The sequence below is a fragment of the Formica exsecta genome, unplaced genomic scaffold (genome assembly GCF_003651465.1).
Source record: "Formica exsecta isolate Colony F162 unplaced genomic scaffold, ASM365146v1 scaffold139, whole genome shotgun sequence".
NCBI lineage: Eukaryota > Metazoa > Arthropoda > Insecta > Hymenoptera > Formicidae > Formica > Formica exsecta.
In genome coordinates, this window is record NW_021848721.1 from 640,795 (window position 1) to 659,088 (window position 18,294).

The 18,294-nt window shown below is 38.4% G+C and overlaps 3 protein-coding genes across 6 annotated transcripts in view; 2 read left to right on the forward strand and 1 right to left on the reverse strand.

Moving 5' to 3' along the window:
* Window positions 1–5,999, forward strand: part of LOC115246143 (fl(2)d-associated complex component-like) — a 30,121-nt gene extending 24,122 nt beyond the window's left edge. For both annotated transcript variants that reach the window (XM_029824784.1, XM_029824785.1), the window contains 6 exons: window positions 824–891; window positions 1,139–1,253; window positions 1,862–2,030; window positions 2,131–2,273; window positions 2,416–2,534; window positions 2,618–5,999. In XM_029824784.1, the coding sequence (XP_029680644.1) occupies window positions 824–891; window positions 1,139–1,253; window positions 1,862–2,030; window positions 2,131–2,273; window positions 2,416–2,534; window positions 2,618–2,981 (978 nt within the window). In that variant the 3' untranslated portion in view covers window positions 2,982–5,999. The remainder of the gene's footprint in view (window positions 1–823; window positions 892–1,138; window positions 1,254–1,861; window positions 2,031–2,130; window positions 2,274–2,415; window positions 2,535–2,617) is intronic.
* Window positions 6,000–8,970: 2,971 nt separating this feature from the next.
* Window positions 8,971–11,781, forward strand: LOC115246148 (alkaline phosphatase-like). The gene is made up of 8 exons (XM_029824790.1): window positions 8,971–9,124; window positions 9,529–9,731; window positions 9,845–10,037; window positions 10,276–10,439; window positions 10,543–10,890; window positions 10,950–11,148; window positions 11,214–11,435; window positions 11,566–11,781. The coding sequence occupies exons 1-8, from the start codon at window positions 9,052–9,054 to the stop codon at window positions 11,742–11,744; spliced, it is 1,581 nt and encodes a 526-aa protein (XP_029680650.1). The 5' UTR covers window positions 8,971–9,051; the 3' UTR covers window positions 11,745–11,781.
* Window positions 11,782–11,911: 130 nt separating this feature from the next.
* On the reverse strand, window positions 11,912–15,542 carry LOC115246149. Of its 3 annotated transcripts, none has more exons than XM_029824791.1 (3): window positions 15,230–15,542; window positions 13,373–13,546; window positions 11,912–13,143 (listed from the first exon to the last, which is right to left on the reverse strand). In XM_029824791.1, the coding sequence occupies exons 2-3, from the start codon at window positions 13,461–13,463 to the stop codon at window positions 12,602–12,604; spliced, it is 633 nt and encodes a 210-aa protein (XP_029680651.1). In that variant the 5' UTR covers window positions 13,464–13,546; window positions 15,230–15,542; the 3' UTR covers window positions 11,912–12,601. The 3 variants fall into 3 exon arrangements, with proteins under 3 accessions (XP_029680651.1, XP_029680652.1, XP_029680653.1); XM_029824792.1 differs by lacking the exon at window positions 15,230–15,542 and adding an exon at window positions 13,663–13,761; XM_029824793.1 differs by lacking the exon at window positions 15,230–15,542 and adding an exon at window positions 13,673–13,755.
* Between the last annotated feature and the right edge of the window lie 2,752 nt (window positions 15,543–18,294).

Consider the following 18,294-nt stretch of genomic DNA (forward strand, 5'->3'; position numbering starts at 1 on the left):
CACGCATACACTTTCCCATCCACACAACAATTCTGGGCTGAACCTCGCTTCGCATTGTAAAGTATATGCATGGACACAGTGGGTTCCGCCTTCTCCCTACGGAGGGGGCCTCCTCTTCCGGAAGATATAACCTAACCCAAACCTATTTCTGATTTAAAACTAAAATTTGGTTTGGGTTGTGGGGTGAACTTTATAGTACATAATTACCTAATTTTCGGTAATTTTGGGGATTTTTTGTTTTTGGGGGGGTGGGGTTGATGGGGGACGGGCTCCCCCGACTGATTATCACTGTTGGAGTCACAACAAAAAGTTTTACCGAGAGATCCGATCATATTTGTCAAAATTCAGAAAAGACCTTATTCGAAATAATTACCCTTTTTTGGTCTATAACTTTTTTTTTGGGCCTCCCCCAACTAAAAATGGTTATTTATATTTCTTTCTAAACAAAAAAAATTTGCAGCCTATTTGCAGGTAGAGCCGTGATTCTGAATAATTACCATTATTTGTTAAAATAAAGAAAACCTGTGTTTTTGAAACAAGCAGCCAAAAATTAAAAAAATGTTTCTTTAAAGGAAGTAATTTGATATAATAAAGATAAAAATACAAATTCTTTTTTTTATTTGCAAATAAAAGCATACTTTGCTTTCATTTTATATTTTACCAATCCAAATATATTTGTTGTTTGATTGAAATAACTAATTTCTTTGCAAATATCTAAATAAAAATTTAAATAATTTTTTTTAATAAAGAACAAATTTTTTGTTGAATACATTTTTTTTTAAGTGTAATATTGACGAATGTTTCGTCATTTTCCCTTTTTCAGTGCGTCATATGTGTGAACGCGAGGGCGACGATGCAAACAGCGCCGTGTGGGCATCGAGTGGTGTGCAGGTGAGCGAAAAAGCTTACAGTTTTTCATATCTCTCTCTTTCTCTATCTGTATTCTGTACTCTGTGCTCTTTTCATTTCTTTGACTTACGTTAAAATTTCAGCGGTTAACTTTACTTTTCACACACTCAGCGTTTTAGTAACATTTATACTTAAAGAGAAGCTATTCTTCTTCGAGACGTATCTCTAACTAAGAAAATTTCTCTCTTTCTTTGGGTGTCCTCGTTTTATCTTTACATTTCGTCTGCAGACGCTGCTTCGTCAAGACGATACAAACGGCAGTGTCTCAGAGGCTCCTGCCGCTAAGATGCGTTATATGCAGAACCAAGATCCTACGGCTGAAGCAGACTCTCATTCCGCGTGACGTAAGTGCAGATTGCGCGTTTGATCTTAAACGGGGATCTCCTCGCGAATATACGATTATATCCTCCCACTCGTTTAAACATTTTCCGCTCGCTTTAGGAAGCTTCCTGCGTGAAATTCGTTTTAACGTGTTCCTTTTTTACATCCATGTAAAAAATTTTGATGTGACAGACGCGTCAATAAATTTCATGTGTTCGTTGACGTGATCGCGACGAAATTGCTGCTAATTGGAGCGGATTCTCAAAGCGTTGGACGATGCCTTTGCAGCCAATTTGGTTACCGTGTAACACGATGTACCCTATGATATTTAAAAACAACTTTTGCCGAAACTGAAGTTGTTCAAAATATTTTTCCCTTAAACGTCACGCCGTAATTCGGTTCAAATATTGCAGCAATTAACTCATCAAAGTGTAATTCGCACGTTTGCTGACTATTCGTTAAATATAAAAAATTGAATTTATATCACTATATTTAATCAGTTGTTTATTTATTTTTTTTTTTGTTGACGCAATAATCATAATTTCACACGCTAATCATCGTAACCGCTACAGATATATCTCGTTGAGAGAAATGCGTATCGATCATACATTGAGATTGTTTTCGCTTATAGTATTCGATGTCGGGAAAATCCTGGGTACTGCCTCAAAGCGCATCAGAGTACAACATGGGCACGGGTGTAACCGCCGGTGTATCCGGTCCCGGTGGCAGATGGGGAACCGGAAGCGTACCAGCCTCTGCCTCTTTATACTCGATGGCCAGCGGTTCGTCCTCCATTTCTGGTTCGTAGTTCAAAGCTCAGGGAAAATTGCACGCATAGTTTACATTGTCGTTGGAGCGATTACAATGATAAGTCTGACGCCTCTGAATTCACTCGCGTAGGAGTGTCTTCCGTCTCATCGGCAACTTCCTCGTCCGCGCATAGCACCGGAAGTTCCGCTCTCGGCAAACCTACGAGGGTACGGCAACCCATAGGCGCCACTCTCAGACGTTCCCAGGCGCAATCGATGAAAATGCGAATTCAGGTTAGCAGTGTGTCGTGTAATATCCGATACAAAGCGTTTTATATACAATTTGAGAATAACATACTCTTTTCGAATGGTTTTCCCTTAGTATCAAAGAAGAATATTTGCAATACATGCACGATTAATCTGTCAAAATTAATAGGAGTACCAGGATCCGGTTCAACAAATCAGCGAGGAGGAGGAGATCCGGGAGCGCCGATTGCCGCCAATCAAAGAGTTCCAGAGGGACTATCGTGCTGGCAAGGCCTCCACTAGGATCAGGTAATTTCGGTGATTCTCAATTCGAGCACAATCGGCCGGGAAAGACTCATGACTTGCAATACGTGCTTGATCCGCGTTCGCAGGTGTGCTCAAAAGATCGTGACCCAGCTGGAAACGTCACCGAGCCCGAGGGTCACGACGTCCGGTGTCACTACGTCGACATCATCTTCGTCGGCATCGTCGTGCGGCCGCGCCGCATCGAAGCGGCCGGCGTCGACGCCGAAGATGTCGGTGGTCCAGGAAGTGCAGAAGTCGAAGAAGGAGAAGGAACGGGAGAAGGAGCGAGAGAAGGCGGAGAAGGCGCGACAAAAGGAGGAGGAGAAGGCGGAAAAGACCAGGCAGAAGGAAGCGAAGAAGCTGGCGAAGGAGGAGAAGAAGAGGGCGAAGAAGGAAGCGAAAGCACGGCGGAAGGAAGCCGAGGAGGCCCTCCTGAGGGACGAAAAGTAGAGCTCTCTCCGATTGTGATCGCGCAGAAATCTCGAGATGAAAGGCCGATCGTTGCCGTAGGCGTACGGGCGTACCTGAACGAAATAAACGGCCGGGTATATTTCCGGGTACCCTGTTTGCCGCGGAGGATCGATATCGTGTACGGGATGGGTCGCGGATGTTCGCGATGCAATTGCAAATGTTAAGTGGCGCTCTTCGTAAAGGATGTCGTCTCTTGAAAATTCCAGCAGCCAGCTATCAAATAATGAATATGGCCTAGCGCGAAAACGGTTTTCCGAGCACTCGGCACGATTATAGAAATCGTGTCGGTGTTAATAAATCCGAGGTAGGTCATCCGGTATATTCATTCGGCTTGTTTGTTGCTTGAATGGGAGATCTCGACAACTGCCGGCGAGGAATTGTCTCGAATAGTCCGTAACTCGTCCCGAATTACTCGTCATCTCGTAGGTTCGCGAGAAGACGGTGAGAGGAAGTATACCTAAAAAAAAAAAAAAAATCTAGAAGCGGCCAAACTTAGTAATCTGTCATATCGAGTTATCGCGGACTAATAATATTATCGATAGGAAAAACTCGAACATAGCGCCACAATTTAGAATCCAAGCGAATTATTTTCAATCGTATTACTCCTGTCGGTTTTTTCAAATTATTCCAAAATCGTATCTCATCTTTTGAAACTTACTTGAATCACATTCTGCCAAAATCTGCCATGAGATTTTCATTCAGTTCTCTCAACACCCGACAAAATCTTAGAGTTAATAAAGACGTCGCGCAGACGTGATCTCTACGATTATAAAAATCATCCTATAAAGTACATCCAATTCCCAGTTGATTCGCTTGCGCGACGAGCATCTTCGCCGCGACGTTTAATCGCCTACCGCCAATTCGAGATAATCGATAATCCTGTTCCTCCAGTCAATTTAGACCAGTCGTCGACTACGAAATTAGAAGAAAAAAAAACATTCGATTTTTTTATTTACAGCATGCTCCAACATCTCATCTTAACAGTTTAGAGAATCGCGCGGAGGGCAAAGTGCTTGCAAAATATAAATCAAATTTTTCTCTCTATTTTAATAGTGACTCTATTAGAATAATTTACGTGTGAACTGGTGTACTTTTGAGATAATACGTAAAAAGCGCAGTAATCTGATTTTTGGAGTTCCCAAAGAAGAAGACGCAACGTGAAAATTTACAGCCTTTTTTCCGAAAATTCGCCACTGGATCAAAAGAAAAAGGAATCGCAAGCATTTTTCTTCGCTTTTCACTTCGCACCCCACAATCAAATACTCTCCCATCATCTATCGTATATTGTAAATACACTTGCAGAGATTCACAAGCGAAGAGACGCGAAGGACTTTCGTGCCGCGAGCAAAGTCGTACGAGGGTTAGCCTAATAAGATCGATTTGTTAAAATGTGCGAGAAGGTATATACCTAATAACGAGATAGTCTTATATAGTACAATATACACACATTTATAAATATATATATACATATATATATATATATAATTATATATAAAAATAGACACACAGAGAGCAGAAAAAATTTTTGAAACGCAGCGCGTGTCTCGTTACTGTTCGTGAATTCGTAGGCTCATAGGAATTCTTGTTATCGATCACCCTTGGTTCGACCCTTTTTCCTCGCTCGACAATTCGCGAGCAACTATTACCTAAACGAATTAAGCAATTAATTATGAAATTGCTATGTTCTACGACGTTCAATAGATTCCTCGTGCAGAATTTTAAGAACGCAAGTTACATGACACTTATGCGCTGAAAAGCTTTAACGACGAAAACCCCTGTGTCATCGACACATATACAGATAAATGCAAACACACACACACACACACACACACACACACACACATACACACGACACGCAAAAGTTTTTGACCTTAAATTTTGCCCCCAATCTTGATTGTCTATTGCCTCGCGAGTCTCCCGTAAGCAGCCAAAAATCAAAAGCAATTTTTTTACAAAGTCTACACGTCAAGATTAACTTGCGCAAATCTCGATATCAAAAAAGATGAGTGAATAGAGAAGTAGTTTGAGGCGAAAATCTATCAGCTAGATGACACGGTGACAATTTCGCCGACGGGAAATTCAATGTTATTTTCAGCGATGCATTTAATAGCGCGCGATGACGGTTTGATAATAATGACAATACTTCTTTTGTAACCGGAAGAAAGCGCAAGCGGGCGTGAAATCTTTCGGCAGCCATAAGCTGTTACGAGCTGTCGCGTTATGATAGCGGGACGGATGAGAAAGTCTCAAATGCCATTTCTTGTCCTTTCGTTCAATCGCTCTGTGGGATCGAGCTCGATGCACAGTTTTAATACAAATGAAAGATAATCAAATATCGGACGGTGTGTTTTAAGAAGCTACGATATAAAAATATACGATGTAGAATCTCGTAGAAGCCGTGAGCCATACCAATGTACAAATTTTAGTTCCTAAAATTGTGATATTAAGTGTAATTAAAATTATGTAACAGTGAAGGACAAGGTAACGTTTATTTAAGAATTCCCGTAATCTCTTCTGTCATATATATATACGAGGCAAAGTTAAAAATTAAAAAAAAAGTATCCCATTCTTAGAAACTCATGGTATGGTTCGACGATTTAGAAATCAAGTAGACACAATGAAAGTAGGAATCAGCGTTGCTGAGACAAATAAAAAAACAAATGAATGCGGAAGCATTTGAAAAGAATTGGACTCCATATGTATATTATAATCGATCGTGCACATATCAGTAGTAATTAGTAAATTTTAATCGGCGTTCTCGTTTGGACCTCATTGTTCCATTTTAAGACGACCCAAATTCTGACTCTCTATCTCTACATCAGTGAGTAGCGGAATAATAAAGTGATTAACGATACAATCACAATGAGGTTAATTCGACAATGCTACTAATTAGCGTGTAACGTTAACCGTCAATTATATACCCGTTGCATCGATCCCAACTGTGACGAGCCCGACACGTACGGCATACTCAGCAATCAAAAAAAAAAAAACAAAAAACATACGATGAATGTGGATTCTCGATTGGTTTATAAGCATCTTGAAGGCATACACGAAAGAAGATATATATGAAGATACATATAAAAAGATTGAAAAAGAAAGATGATGTTTAAATAAAAGATGGATGGCGATAAGGGTCCCAATCGGCCCCAATTGTTTTTGTTTTAAATTGATAATATTACCTGTAACATTAATAAATGTATAAGTTGTATTGAAATATTTACTTTATTTATACAGCAACAAAAACATGATTTAGGCATTTTCTAGTCTTTCAATAACTATATTTAAACAAGACTGCACTGAAATATTGTTGATACATCAATAAAACAAATAAATAATGACGTCCAAATAAAATTAGCTTATCTTTTTAAATAACACGCAACAAAACATAAAACAGATTTTGTGCTGTGAGTGCGAGATAAGTTTTGTTTAAGTTTATTTTTTATTACTCGGGAATTGTGCAGTATTATTACCAATTTTACATATGTTTCGTCTTATGTAATCATAGACTATTTGTAAAATTCTTTGTGGTATATGAATGCCCTTTATGAAAAAGCTGCGATCGAATGCTAACAAAATATGATTTTTGACGGTCAGACCTAAGTTCAGAGTGTATTTCTTAATAGATGGTATTAACACTTAAAAAAATATTTTTATGTTTTGTAAGACTTCATATCTTTTATATTTACTAAAATATGAAAGAAAATCGATTCCGCATATTTAAGAAAAATCGATATTTCGAGGCCGATTTGGAGCATTGTCGCCATCCTTTGATCAAAATTCTCAAGATTGTGGACAAATTGTCGGGAACTTAGAATTCAAAAACAGAAAGATTTTTAAAAACCGGGATATAATCGAGGATCACCATCGTCACATTGAGCATCTAGGATCTAGGAAATTTTCCTTGCGAGCTCATATATATGCGAGTGCGAGAGACTTTCTCGAATCCCGACGAAAACGAAGAGAGCGTAAATTAAGCGAGCGGGAGTGCAGCGAAAAAGCGCGAGGCCATCCCCCGCCACCGTCAAGTCAATTTTATCGAGCACAGCGTGCATACGACGTTAAGCTCGCGATACTGGCGATGATGACCTTCGTGGCAATGATAATAAATTCGATTTCTCAAAGTCACGCCAACGGGAAATGCCTACGTTCGCGACAAGATCGCATCCGGACAAAAGCGCGGCAAGCGAGGGTTGGTTTTGTCGGACGGACCTCGCGCGAATCTCTTCAACTTGCATTTCTTAATCCTTGCAATCGCAATCTTCAACTATCGTAGCAGAATCTGGAAAACTATCGTGTGAGAGAGATTTTAATCTGCAAAAATAAATAACGTTGCAATGCATCTCGGGAATATTAATATAATCAAAAGCAAAATGTCACAATCGCAATCTTCAACTATCGTAGCAAAATCTGGAAAACTATCGTGTGAGAGAGAGATTAACTTTTAATCTGCAAAAATAAATAACGTTGCAATGCATCTCGGGAATATTAATATAATCAAAAGCAAAATGTCAAGAGTCTCTTCATTTATTTAGGAACGAATATTTATCAAAGAAAAATCGCGCTCTTTTTCACGATAGTTAAGGATTATAGTTGAGGATTAACAATAAAGAGGCAAAAAAGAAATTGCGAGGCAAAGAGGATAGCGTAATCGTTGGCAATAATATTCGAGCTAAAGAGAGGACAAAAGAGTGCGGACAAAGAGGGACGATCGCGTCTCGTCTGTGCGATAATACGAAACGCGTATATCACGGTTAGACGTAACGAGAACGACTTTAACGTACTTTATTATATAAGACAGAATTTGTAGACAAGTTTATATTAGGCCGATATCGACACGGCGATCCTTATCCTGTACAAAGGATAAGACACAATTGTCGCGTTCGAGTTTCAGCGCAATGCTCGCGTAACAACTTGGAATGAAGTCCCGTGCATATTTCTATCTTTTACAGAAAATATCGAGATCTTTTGTGTTAGCCGGAAGAAAACTATAGATGAAGCTAAATGTTTGCTTTCTGTTCGAAAGGCCAGCTGTACCTTTTCATTTCTCTTCCTAAATCTCTTCGCAACAATTTTTTTTCTTTCTCGAGATCAAGACATCGTACGATCTGAGAGACTGTCACGAGCGAAATCAAGGAGCAGTAGTTGTATGAAATCAAAATTTGTTCGTCGGCCAAACGTACCATTGAACGCGGAAGTAACGTGTAGAGATAAATTCATGGCGATCTCACGGCTCCTCGGTTGTTCGATTAACACTCGTTATATTCCAAGCGCGTCGAAATACGCGAATACTTGATATTAGTAACGGTATGTTTATATATCGTAGCGGATATAAGCGCCAACAGCTAGAGGACGAGTAGCGTTTTCGGTTCATCTATTGCGAGCTTCTTAGAAATTTTCAGAGGGCGACGTGTCCTCTTTCCTCTTCTCGAATGTATACAATATAATCTTCGACTGCATCTCGGATCTCATCGACTCGCGCTTGACAAATAAGACGAGAGATATTTAAAAGAAAAAAAGGCTTGAGCGGTTGATTTTATCGAGTCTATTTTTAGTAGTTTTGTTCAAAGACTAAACAGACAAAGGGAAAAGAAACGAAACTTATACGAGATTATATTACGCGATATGTTGCGATCTGTAAGAAGAAGATAATAGATATAAACAACAAATCAAATAAAACGTTACGATCAATGTTAGCTGAATTAGAATTATTTTTCTCATTTTTATCCTTTTGCCTCTTCCTAAGTGCAACGTAATTGATTCTGTAGTACACGTGCATTCGTTTCGTGAATGCTGAATTACCATACGTCAATCTAAATCGCATGAGATGACGTTCCTTCTCGATCTTGGCTTCTTCGTTGTTTCACATAATTGATCAATTTGTATATGAGAGATCTTTTGTTACCATTCGAGACGATTTTTGTCATTAGGATTCATATCATATCCCAGCAGAGGACGTATTCACATATCTCTTCATCTCAAAGTGTGTGCATTTTCTAAGTTTTACTACATTTCTCAGCAAGAGTGTAAAAGTCTATGAATAATAGAAAAGATGAAGTATTTTATCATCTATTTTGTCGTGTATATATACTTTGTGAAAATCCTGAATGTCGCTGCAATAGAAGGTACTCTAGTCATCATACATTATATGTAGAAACTTGTACATCAAGTGTTATCATAATCACAATCATCACGAGACTACATAGAGACTACAAGAGCCACATAGTTTATAAAACTTCATGATATGCAATCGCAATGCCTATTTTTAAGTTATATGATGAACCTTGCTTCCAAACCATGATATATAGAAAACTTTCAAAGCGATAAATCAATAATAAAAACGAATATTTCTCTTCCTGGTTGACGACAGAGGTTTTTAATAAACCAATCTTTTTTTTCTTCACATTTGTAAAAATACGAAATTTATTTTCGGTTAGATTAACGTTTATTTTTAATTGGTTATCGTATTTGCACGAACAATAACGATTTCGAATAAGAAAGACGACTGAATGCCCCGTTTCTGACGCAGACAGTCGACATTGGCGACGGTTGGCCAACAAAGAACTAGAAGAATCCCTTTCGTATCATTGGAACACGAAAAAAGCGAAAAATGTGATTCTCTTCGTTGGTGATGGGATGAGTCCGGACACCATAACAGCTAGCAGAATTTATCGTGGCGGCGAGACCAGTCGACTCGCATGGGAACATTTTCCCCATATCGGGATACTGAAGGTTGTCCCGATGAGGTTTTCATTAGACGTGATTCGTATCTAAATTAATCTCATGTTTTATACGAAAGGTTTCTTTCTCCTCGTGTTCGAATATATCTTTTGCTGGTAATGCAGACTTACAATGCGGACAGACAAGTCCCGGACTCGGCATCTACCGCCACCGCTCTCTTCGGAGGAGTCAAGACGAATTACGAGGTGGTTGGAGTGGACGCCAACGTGCAGTTGGGGGATTGCCGGGCGAGTTTGAATCCAAATTATCACGTGGATTCGTTTATAGCGTGGGCTCAGGCTGCCGGTAAAGCGACAGGTCGGATCCAATTGATTTCCTTCCTCCCCCCATTTCGTCAATACCATCTGCTCTTAAAGCCCTGAACCCTTTTTTTAATAAGCTGCCTATTAGGCAATTCTTTTTAAAAATTTTCAAGTGAAAGTAAAAGATAAAAAACCATCTCGTCTTCGTCAACTAAGAAAAATCGGATTTTTTCTTTGTATACGTATTTTAAGAATAATTAAACAATTTCGAAAAATAATATAATTGACTGCAGGCTTCGTGACGACCACCAGAGTGACTCACGCAACTCCGGCACCGCTTTATGCGCACTGCGCGAATCGCAGATGGGAATGCGAATCCAAAATGCCTGAAAGCGCTGCCAGTTGTAAAGACATCGCCAGACAATTAGTAGAAGATGAGCCCGGGAGAAGCATTCGAGTAAACAGAGAATTACTCATGTACTTTATTTCGGGCAATGATTATATGAGACGGATTTGATTATAACATTGAACTTCTCTCTCTCTTTCTCACACACACACAGGTGATTATGGGCGGTGGTAGACAGGTGATGAAGTCCAATGTAAGTGCGGGTGAATTCGATCCGATAGACTCCTGGGCTTGCTACAGGCAGGACGGCCGTGATCTCATCGCTGAATGGACGCGAGACAAGTCCAATAGAAACTTGGCTTACAGTGTCGTTCAAAACAATGAAGAATTGTCCCGGCTCGATATCGATAGCGTGGATTATTTGCTCGGTATCTTCGCCAACGGCCATATCGAGATGGACTGGAAACGTGAACAAAGTCCGAAAGGACAACCGAGCCTGGAGGAGATGACGGTGACGGCATTACGAATTTTGCAAAAATCCGGACGGGGATACTTCCTAATGGTATCGTATGCTAGTCACATGGTTCGGCGAAATTGTTACGATCAATGCGATTCTTCCAGGTCGAAGGAGGTATGATCGACTTCGCTCATCATCGCGGCCACGCCGCTCAAGCCCTGCTAGAAACCGTCCGGTTCTCGGATGCCGTTAACGCCACTCTTGGAATGATCGACACCGATGACACTCTCGTGATAGTCACCAGCGATCACACGCACTCGATGAACTTCAACGGATATAGCCCTCGCGGTTCATCCGTTCTGGGTAAGGTCGATTCCAGAGATTCTGGATTCTCACCAAGTTCGTTCTCACGCGGGAGACTGTTTCAGGAATCGCACAGAAATCAAGATACGACGGAATACCGTACACAAAGTTGTCCTACAGCACGGGCGGACCGAACAATGTTGCTTACACGGTGGATGATAACGGCCAACCCGTGAGGATCGATCCCTCTAAATTCAACACCAGCGACTTCACTTATAGCCAACAAGCCACGATCATATCGGACGAAGCTTATCACGGCGGTGGGGACGTGGCTGTGTACGCTATAGGTATATATCGTGTCTAATTAGATATTAGAAGTACAAGAGCGCAGATAAATGGCTTCGCTCTTGAAAAGTTCTCGATGCAAAACGAGAGCGAGACTCGGAATTTTAAAAATCTAATCCCTTTCTCTTACAGGCCCGCACGCACACCTCTTTCACAGCGTGCATGAACAGAATTATGTGGCGCACGTGATCGCATACGCCGCGAATGTCGGCGAGTATTTCAACGGCGCCGCGATATCGCAGATTCGCTGCTTAAATGTAGTCATTTTATGCGCTAGTTTAATCTCGTCGGTTTTAATCGCATACAAATAAATCTGTAAGTATTAATAAAAGCATATTATCAGTTTTATTTTTCGGTAGGGAACGATATATCCATATAGTATAATATATATATATACACACACACACACACATGCGCGCACATTGTGTGTATGTGGGTGTTCTTCGAAAAAATCGCATTTACATAATAATAATTCTTATCGCGCGTAATTAAGTGGTATTGCAAGTACCCGCGAGATATATCACTTGTATTCCACTCCATCACAGATTGGACCAACTTTCAATGGACGTACCGAGTTCCTATATAAACGTATTCCGTTATATACTCCTTGCTCGAACAATTTTACAAATCATTCACTCGCACGTTTTATTATTTACAATTACATACAAATATGTACGTTAAAAAACAATTCTCAGTCTTATGCTATAGAAGATATAAAAAGGTACTACTTGCAATGTTCATCTTATGAAAAATCTAAGAATGCAAGTGGTCCTCCGATATTACACTTGAGAACGAGATTAAAATTATGCTTCCACTTAAACGCGTTATTGCAATTAAGTAATGTACTTGTACTTAAGACTGTCGAGGGGATGCCTTCTTCGCGAATTCTACTTAACAGTGTTGATAATGTATAAAAAGAGAATACAATACAATTAATAATTTATAAGAAAAGGACAGAGTGTGCACATATAGATATTGATGACTGACATATAAAAAAGGAATCTTAAAGTATTACATCAAAAGAATAAATGGAAGACGTTGTCGGAAAGGGGTCTCATTACAAGATATGTAGCGATCTTAATATTATGCAAACGTTCATCGTGACGCAGACGAAGCTCGGAGTTTTTTCAGTTCTTTGACTGTCTTTAGATGGTGATGAGACGCGGGATCACTGCACTTTTTTCCTCTCACACTTATTGACGTTGTGTAACAACACCTTGAGCGCGATGCCGCCGAGGAAGAGGAGCGCGGTTATCAGGAAGATAAAGCCCGGCGTGTACTTGCCGAGAATCGTCAGGCCGCATAAGGTCACCATCTGGAAGCCCAGCAACAATGGTACGAGATACACGGCCGCGACCAGATACAGAGGATGCGGCTTGCGTTTCGGCTTCTCGAATCCGCTGAAGCTCGTGGCGAGTTTAGCGAGATCGTCGTCAGGTCCCTCGATGATCGTTTTAATCGGTTCGTCGACGCGGATCTCGCGCAGCGAGATCAGCTGACGCAAATTCTTGTATGCGACGAAAAGAGTGATGGTGATCTCTCGGAGGAAACGGCTGATGCTGACGTGCACCTTGAGCGCTATCGGATGCGACTTGGAGTTGTCGAAGGAGTAGAGGAGATATAGCAGCAGGTTGACATTCTGGCAGCAATGGCGGATTTTCTGCATCGATGCGTGTCGGAACAGCATCGGTGGACCGCTGTAGTTTCCATCTGGAGGAAAGAGAAACGCTTGTAACCAGTGCGGGCGATATTATGCGTTTACTATCATTCGTGTTGGCGATAGGCTCGCCAAGATATTAATTGGCTAGATATATCTCCAGTTTAGAAAACAACTGAATCTGCTACAATTGTTCAATAACAAGTATATTTCAACATGCAAATGTAGAAAGAGCCATGACTAAGGAAAAGAAACGAGAAACGTGAAGTCTTGTTTATTTACCCTTAAACATATCGGACACTCGTCTGGCCAGAGTGGGTTTCCTTTGCAGAACATTCTTTTTCTCCATGATCTCTGACATAATCTGCGACATTTTGATACAATTTTCGAAGAACGCGTTTGTTTTGCAATCACAGAACGATCCTCAAAATAATCTTCCTTCGATAATTAGATTATCTGAAAACAATTTATAAATGGTTAGTAATAATTAATTTAAGAGTACCAAAGGATTTTCATGAACGATTGCAAAAGACCAGGGATTAAATACACGAAACTAATATGATGGAACATACAGGTGATTACCGATCGTCTTTGATGACGAGAATATTCTCGAAGTCTCGACGATGACCAATGAGAGCTTCGGTTAGCACTGAAAGATCTTCGTCGTTTGTACATATCGAAGTTGCATGGTATAAAAAAAAGATATGATTCGATAGCCCTGTCGACCCGAGATTAATTCATCGGTCGCAAAAATTTTGCTTAGTTCAACATTATTCAAAGTATGGTTTACCCGGTTACAAATCTTTTTTCTGTTTCTTGAAATTAAATGTTTGACCTATAAACTGGTTTCGAACGATAAGTTCTAAATTACGTCTCGTAATTTATAATAATCTTTAATTTTTTAATTTTACACGACATACACACACTATACACACAACTAAGTATATTTTAAAATTAATTAATTAAAATGTTTTAAAAATTACAGATATTTTATTTGCTTTAAAGTATAAATTAATGAGATAAATTAGTACAATTGTTAAAAGTATTTTACCGCGAATTAAAAGTTTCTTTATATTTCCAATCATTGGCCAAGATTTAAAAAAAGAAACTTTTTTAGGAGAGAAATTTGTGTTGTTGAACGATGTGTCGTTGCAATTTCACGTATTTCTGTATTTATGTAAAACAAGTTAATACAAGTGCAGAAGTTATCTACTGTTCGTTGACAAAATGCGATTAGCAGTATCATAAACTAAAATGATTAAGCATTGTAACTTATGATGTCACAATTTTTTCTAGTAAGTGAATTATTTATCGAAAAATAAAAAAATTCAATTACAAGTAGTCCGCGTATTAATAGAAAAAGGAAACACTTTTTTTAAATGATAGATGAATAATTGTGTATAATTATTAAAACGCAAATAAATTATATATGAAATTGCGATATATGCAAAAATGTCACACAAAAGAAGAAAACAAAAAAAATTAATAAATAAAATCATAGAAGATAAAATTTAAACCTGATGCCAAGTAATTATGCAAATAATCTTTTTTTCCAGAAATTGTAATTTTTCGAATAATAATTATGACATGCTCTGGTATATGTATACGATGCTTACTATTGATTTTTATTCTAGTAAATAAATTATTCATCGGAAAAAAAAAATTAATTACCAGTAGTCCACGTATAAAAGAAAAAGGAAACGCTTTTTCCTTAAATGACAGATAAATAATTGCGTGTAATCGTTAAAGCGCAAATAAATTATATATGCTAAATAAATTGCGATATATGCAAAAATATCACGCGAATAAAAAGAATAAAAATTGAACCTGATGCTAAGTAATCGTGTAAATAATTTTTTTTCTAGAGCTTGTAATTTTTTGAATAATAATCATGGCATGCTCAGATATATGTATACTATGCTTACTATTGATTAAAGAATCCATGATATGTTGTAAACATTTATCCGTAATCTCTAACATAAAATTTCGATTGAGTCCGTTTCAATCGATTAATGTTAAATAAAATGATATTAATAATTGTCCTGATAAAATAATTGTCCTGATAGATCAATACAAAAACCAAGGTGTCTTTACATTTCGTTTCTGAAACGCATGCCACTCACGTATTAGGGCGCTCACCTCAGTGTTTACAGCTGTCAGTGATGGAAGGCGTCTAGCCGCAAGAAGGTTCACCCGTCTCGTATGAGCGATCAGCAACCGCGAACTAACTGTACTTTTTGTAGAGATTGAAGACTATAGGAAACTCGCGAAATATGCCCATTCTTCGCGTCGCCTCTTCAACGAACGTTTGCGATCGATAATGCAACAACACACCCGACTGGAGGAACTCAAGTGCTGATGCTGGGTAGGGTATGCTGGTGCGGTGCTCGCTCAACTACTAAGCCGGCTTCGGTCGTGTCGGCTAGCAACTACCAAGCCTCCACATCCACCTCCACTGACTCCGAACCCACGGCCACGATTAGCGACGTGAATCATCGCCGAGCCAATACAAACGGCGATTTCCGTCGGAGCTGACGCCGGATTGGCCCGGCATTACCACCGAGCTGCGATGGTCAAGATACAATTTTTCCGTAAATAAAAAATGGAGTAGGAGAAAAAAGGGTCGTCGACGCGAGGAAACGCGTGCACGGTCACGCATACGAATCTTCTGGCACGCACGCGGTCTCTCGCACGTACCCTCGCGGCCTGATTAATGTCCGCATGGAATTTTTGATGGAATTATAATATAACGGAAGTAGGGTTTGCGTCATTAAATGTTCTACTATGCAATGTGAAACAATTGATGAGACGGATAATTTTTGATTTTATAAATTTAGCGCTGTTTCCAACGTAATAGGTTGCTTTAATAGGTGCTTAAATAATTGTGTAAGATACCTTTATCTTTTAAATCTTGTGTTATATAAATCAACGTTTGTATATGATATAAGTCAAGATATACACATATATAGATTAACATTTGCATATGAAATGAGTCAAGATATATACATATATAGATGAACATTTGCATATGAATTAAATCAAGGCTTAAAAGATAAAGATATTATATGTATATATACATATACATGTATATATTGTTTTTCAAACATTATATATTTAACCACAGTAAAGTAAAATCTTTCTAGTCCTGAAAAGATTATATTTAAATAAAATATAGTAAAACAGAGATCAGCTTGTGTCAAATAGCTGAAATATTGCATCATGACAGCTAACAAATCAGTTAGAAATATTTTAAGTATTTAAACGCACAAATACATTGCCAAGCAACTTTATAAATGATAATAGCCTTTGCTTTTATCCATCGTTCTGCATTTCTGATGTAATACGAATATCTGTAAGTAGAGAGGCAGGAATCAGAAATTCTGCTGCGAAATGAAAATGAAAAGTGCATTCGTTGCAGCAATTTCGAAGACTTTGGAGATCTACAAGGATTCTTCCATATGATCGACGTATCGAATGTGCTTATTGATACACGCGGAGTATGCGTGACCGGGGGACAGACGGTGACGGTTCTATCCATTCGTAGATAACATACTGCGATAATAAAATATAATCGGTAACGAATGCAATTTTGTCAATAAATTGGCAGATGTACATACATTGATTTCGTAGAAAAAAAATGGGTATATATTGATTACGCGCGAAAAATGATGCGCAACATTTCATTGACCTCGCTTTTTTTTTTCAAGGCCTCACGACACGCATCGTTCGTGACGCATTGCGTGTTCTCCCATGACTGTTCGAGATTCAGGTCGTTCCACAGTAGACACAACAATATTGCTCGTTAACGATATCTTATTTAAATACGAATATATATTTTTTGTTGCAATCATTCAATTATCAAATCACTTGGTTGCAAAGTGCTAAGTACGAAAAGCAGCATCCGCGGAAAGTTACCGCTACATCTGATAAAAGTGGCTGTCCTCTCTCTCTCTCTCTCTCTAATTTCTAATTTATCCGATTCCGTTGGATTCTTAAAAATTCTGTAACGATTCTCCGAAAATAATCTTACTGTTGTGTCTACTTAAATAAAAAAAAAAAAAAAAAGAAGATAAGCGCATCTGGCTTTGTTTGTAAATTATGTCGAATTGTTGCCGTATACACCTTGTCGCCTTACGTGCGTCAAATACGTGCAAAACATTTTTCGATATCAGATGAGTACTATAATTATAAACAGGTAGCTTTTTTTACTCGTTGACGCACGCATCGAGTGCTTTGCCTTAATAGTGTACACACCTTGCCAACTCGTCAACAGACGCCGAGAACAAATGTACTTCGACTCGTTCCGAAAGCATTCGCTTGTTCAAAACACCGAAGAACCTTGAAGAGAATTGCAGAGATTCCTCTGATGTTTTTCTTATAAACTGATGGTATTATTAGTAACATTAATAAATGTATAAGTTGTATTGAAATATTTATTTTATTTACGATAGCAACAAAAAAGCATGATAGGCATTTTTTCTGTATTTCAATAACTAAACAAAACTGCACTAGTAGAAGATTGTCGATACATTAATAAAACAAATAAATAATAACATCTAAATTAGTATAAAATAACTTATCTCTTCAAATAACATTCGCAACAAAACATAAAAAAAACCGTATCTTGTGCTATAAGTGTGAGATAAGTTTTGTTTAAGTTTATTTTTTATTACCCGCACATTTTACAGTACTACTATCAATTTTATGTATGTTATGACTTATGTAGTCGTATACTATATGTGTAAAAATCTTTGTGATATACGAATGCGCTCTATGAAAAAGCTGCGAACGAATGCTAAAAAGATTTGATTTTTCGTGACTTTTGACGGTCAGATCTATGTTCAAGGGATATTTCTTAATAGATGGTATCAAAATAAAAAAAAAATATTTTTGTATTTTCTAAGACTTGATATCTTCTATATTTACTAACACAAGATCAAAATCGTGCAAATTAGAAACTTGCACATTGCTTTCTCATCATTTTATTTCACTCACAGAGCTTAAGCTCCTTAAAGCAAGCGGATTTTTCAATTTTAGCTTCCTCAGAGAGAAAGATATCTCAAAATTTACGAAAGTTACAGCTTGTACAGACATTTCTAAAAAAATTCAAAATTTTATAAAAAATGAACCCTTTCACCTGTCCTCACCAGATTCAATACTAACCATCTTTTAATGATACTCTATTCATGTAAAAAAATTCAACC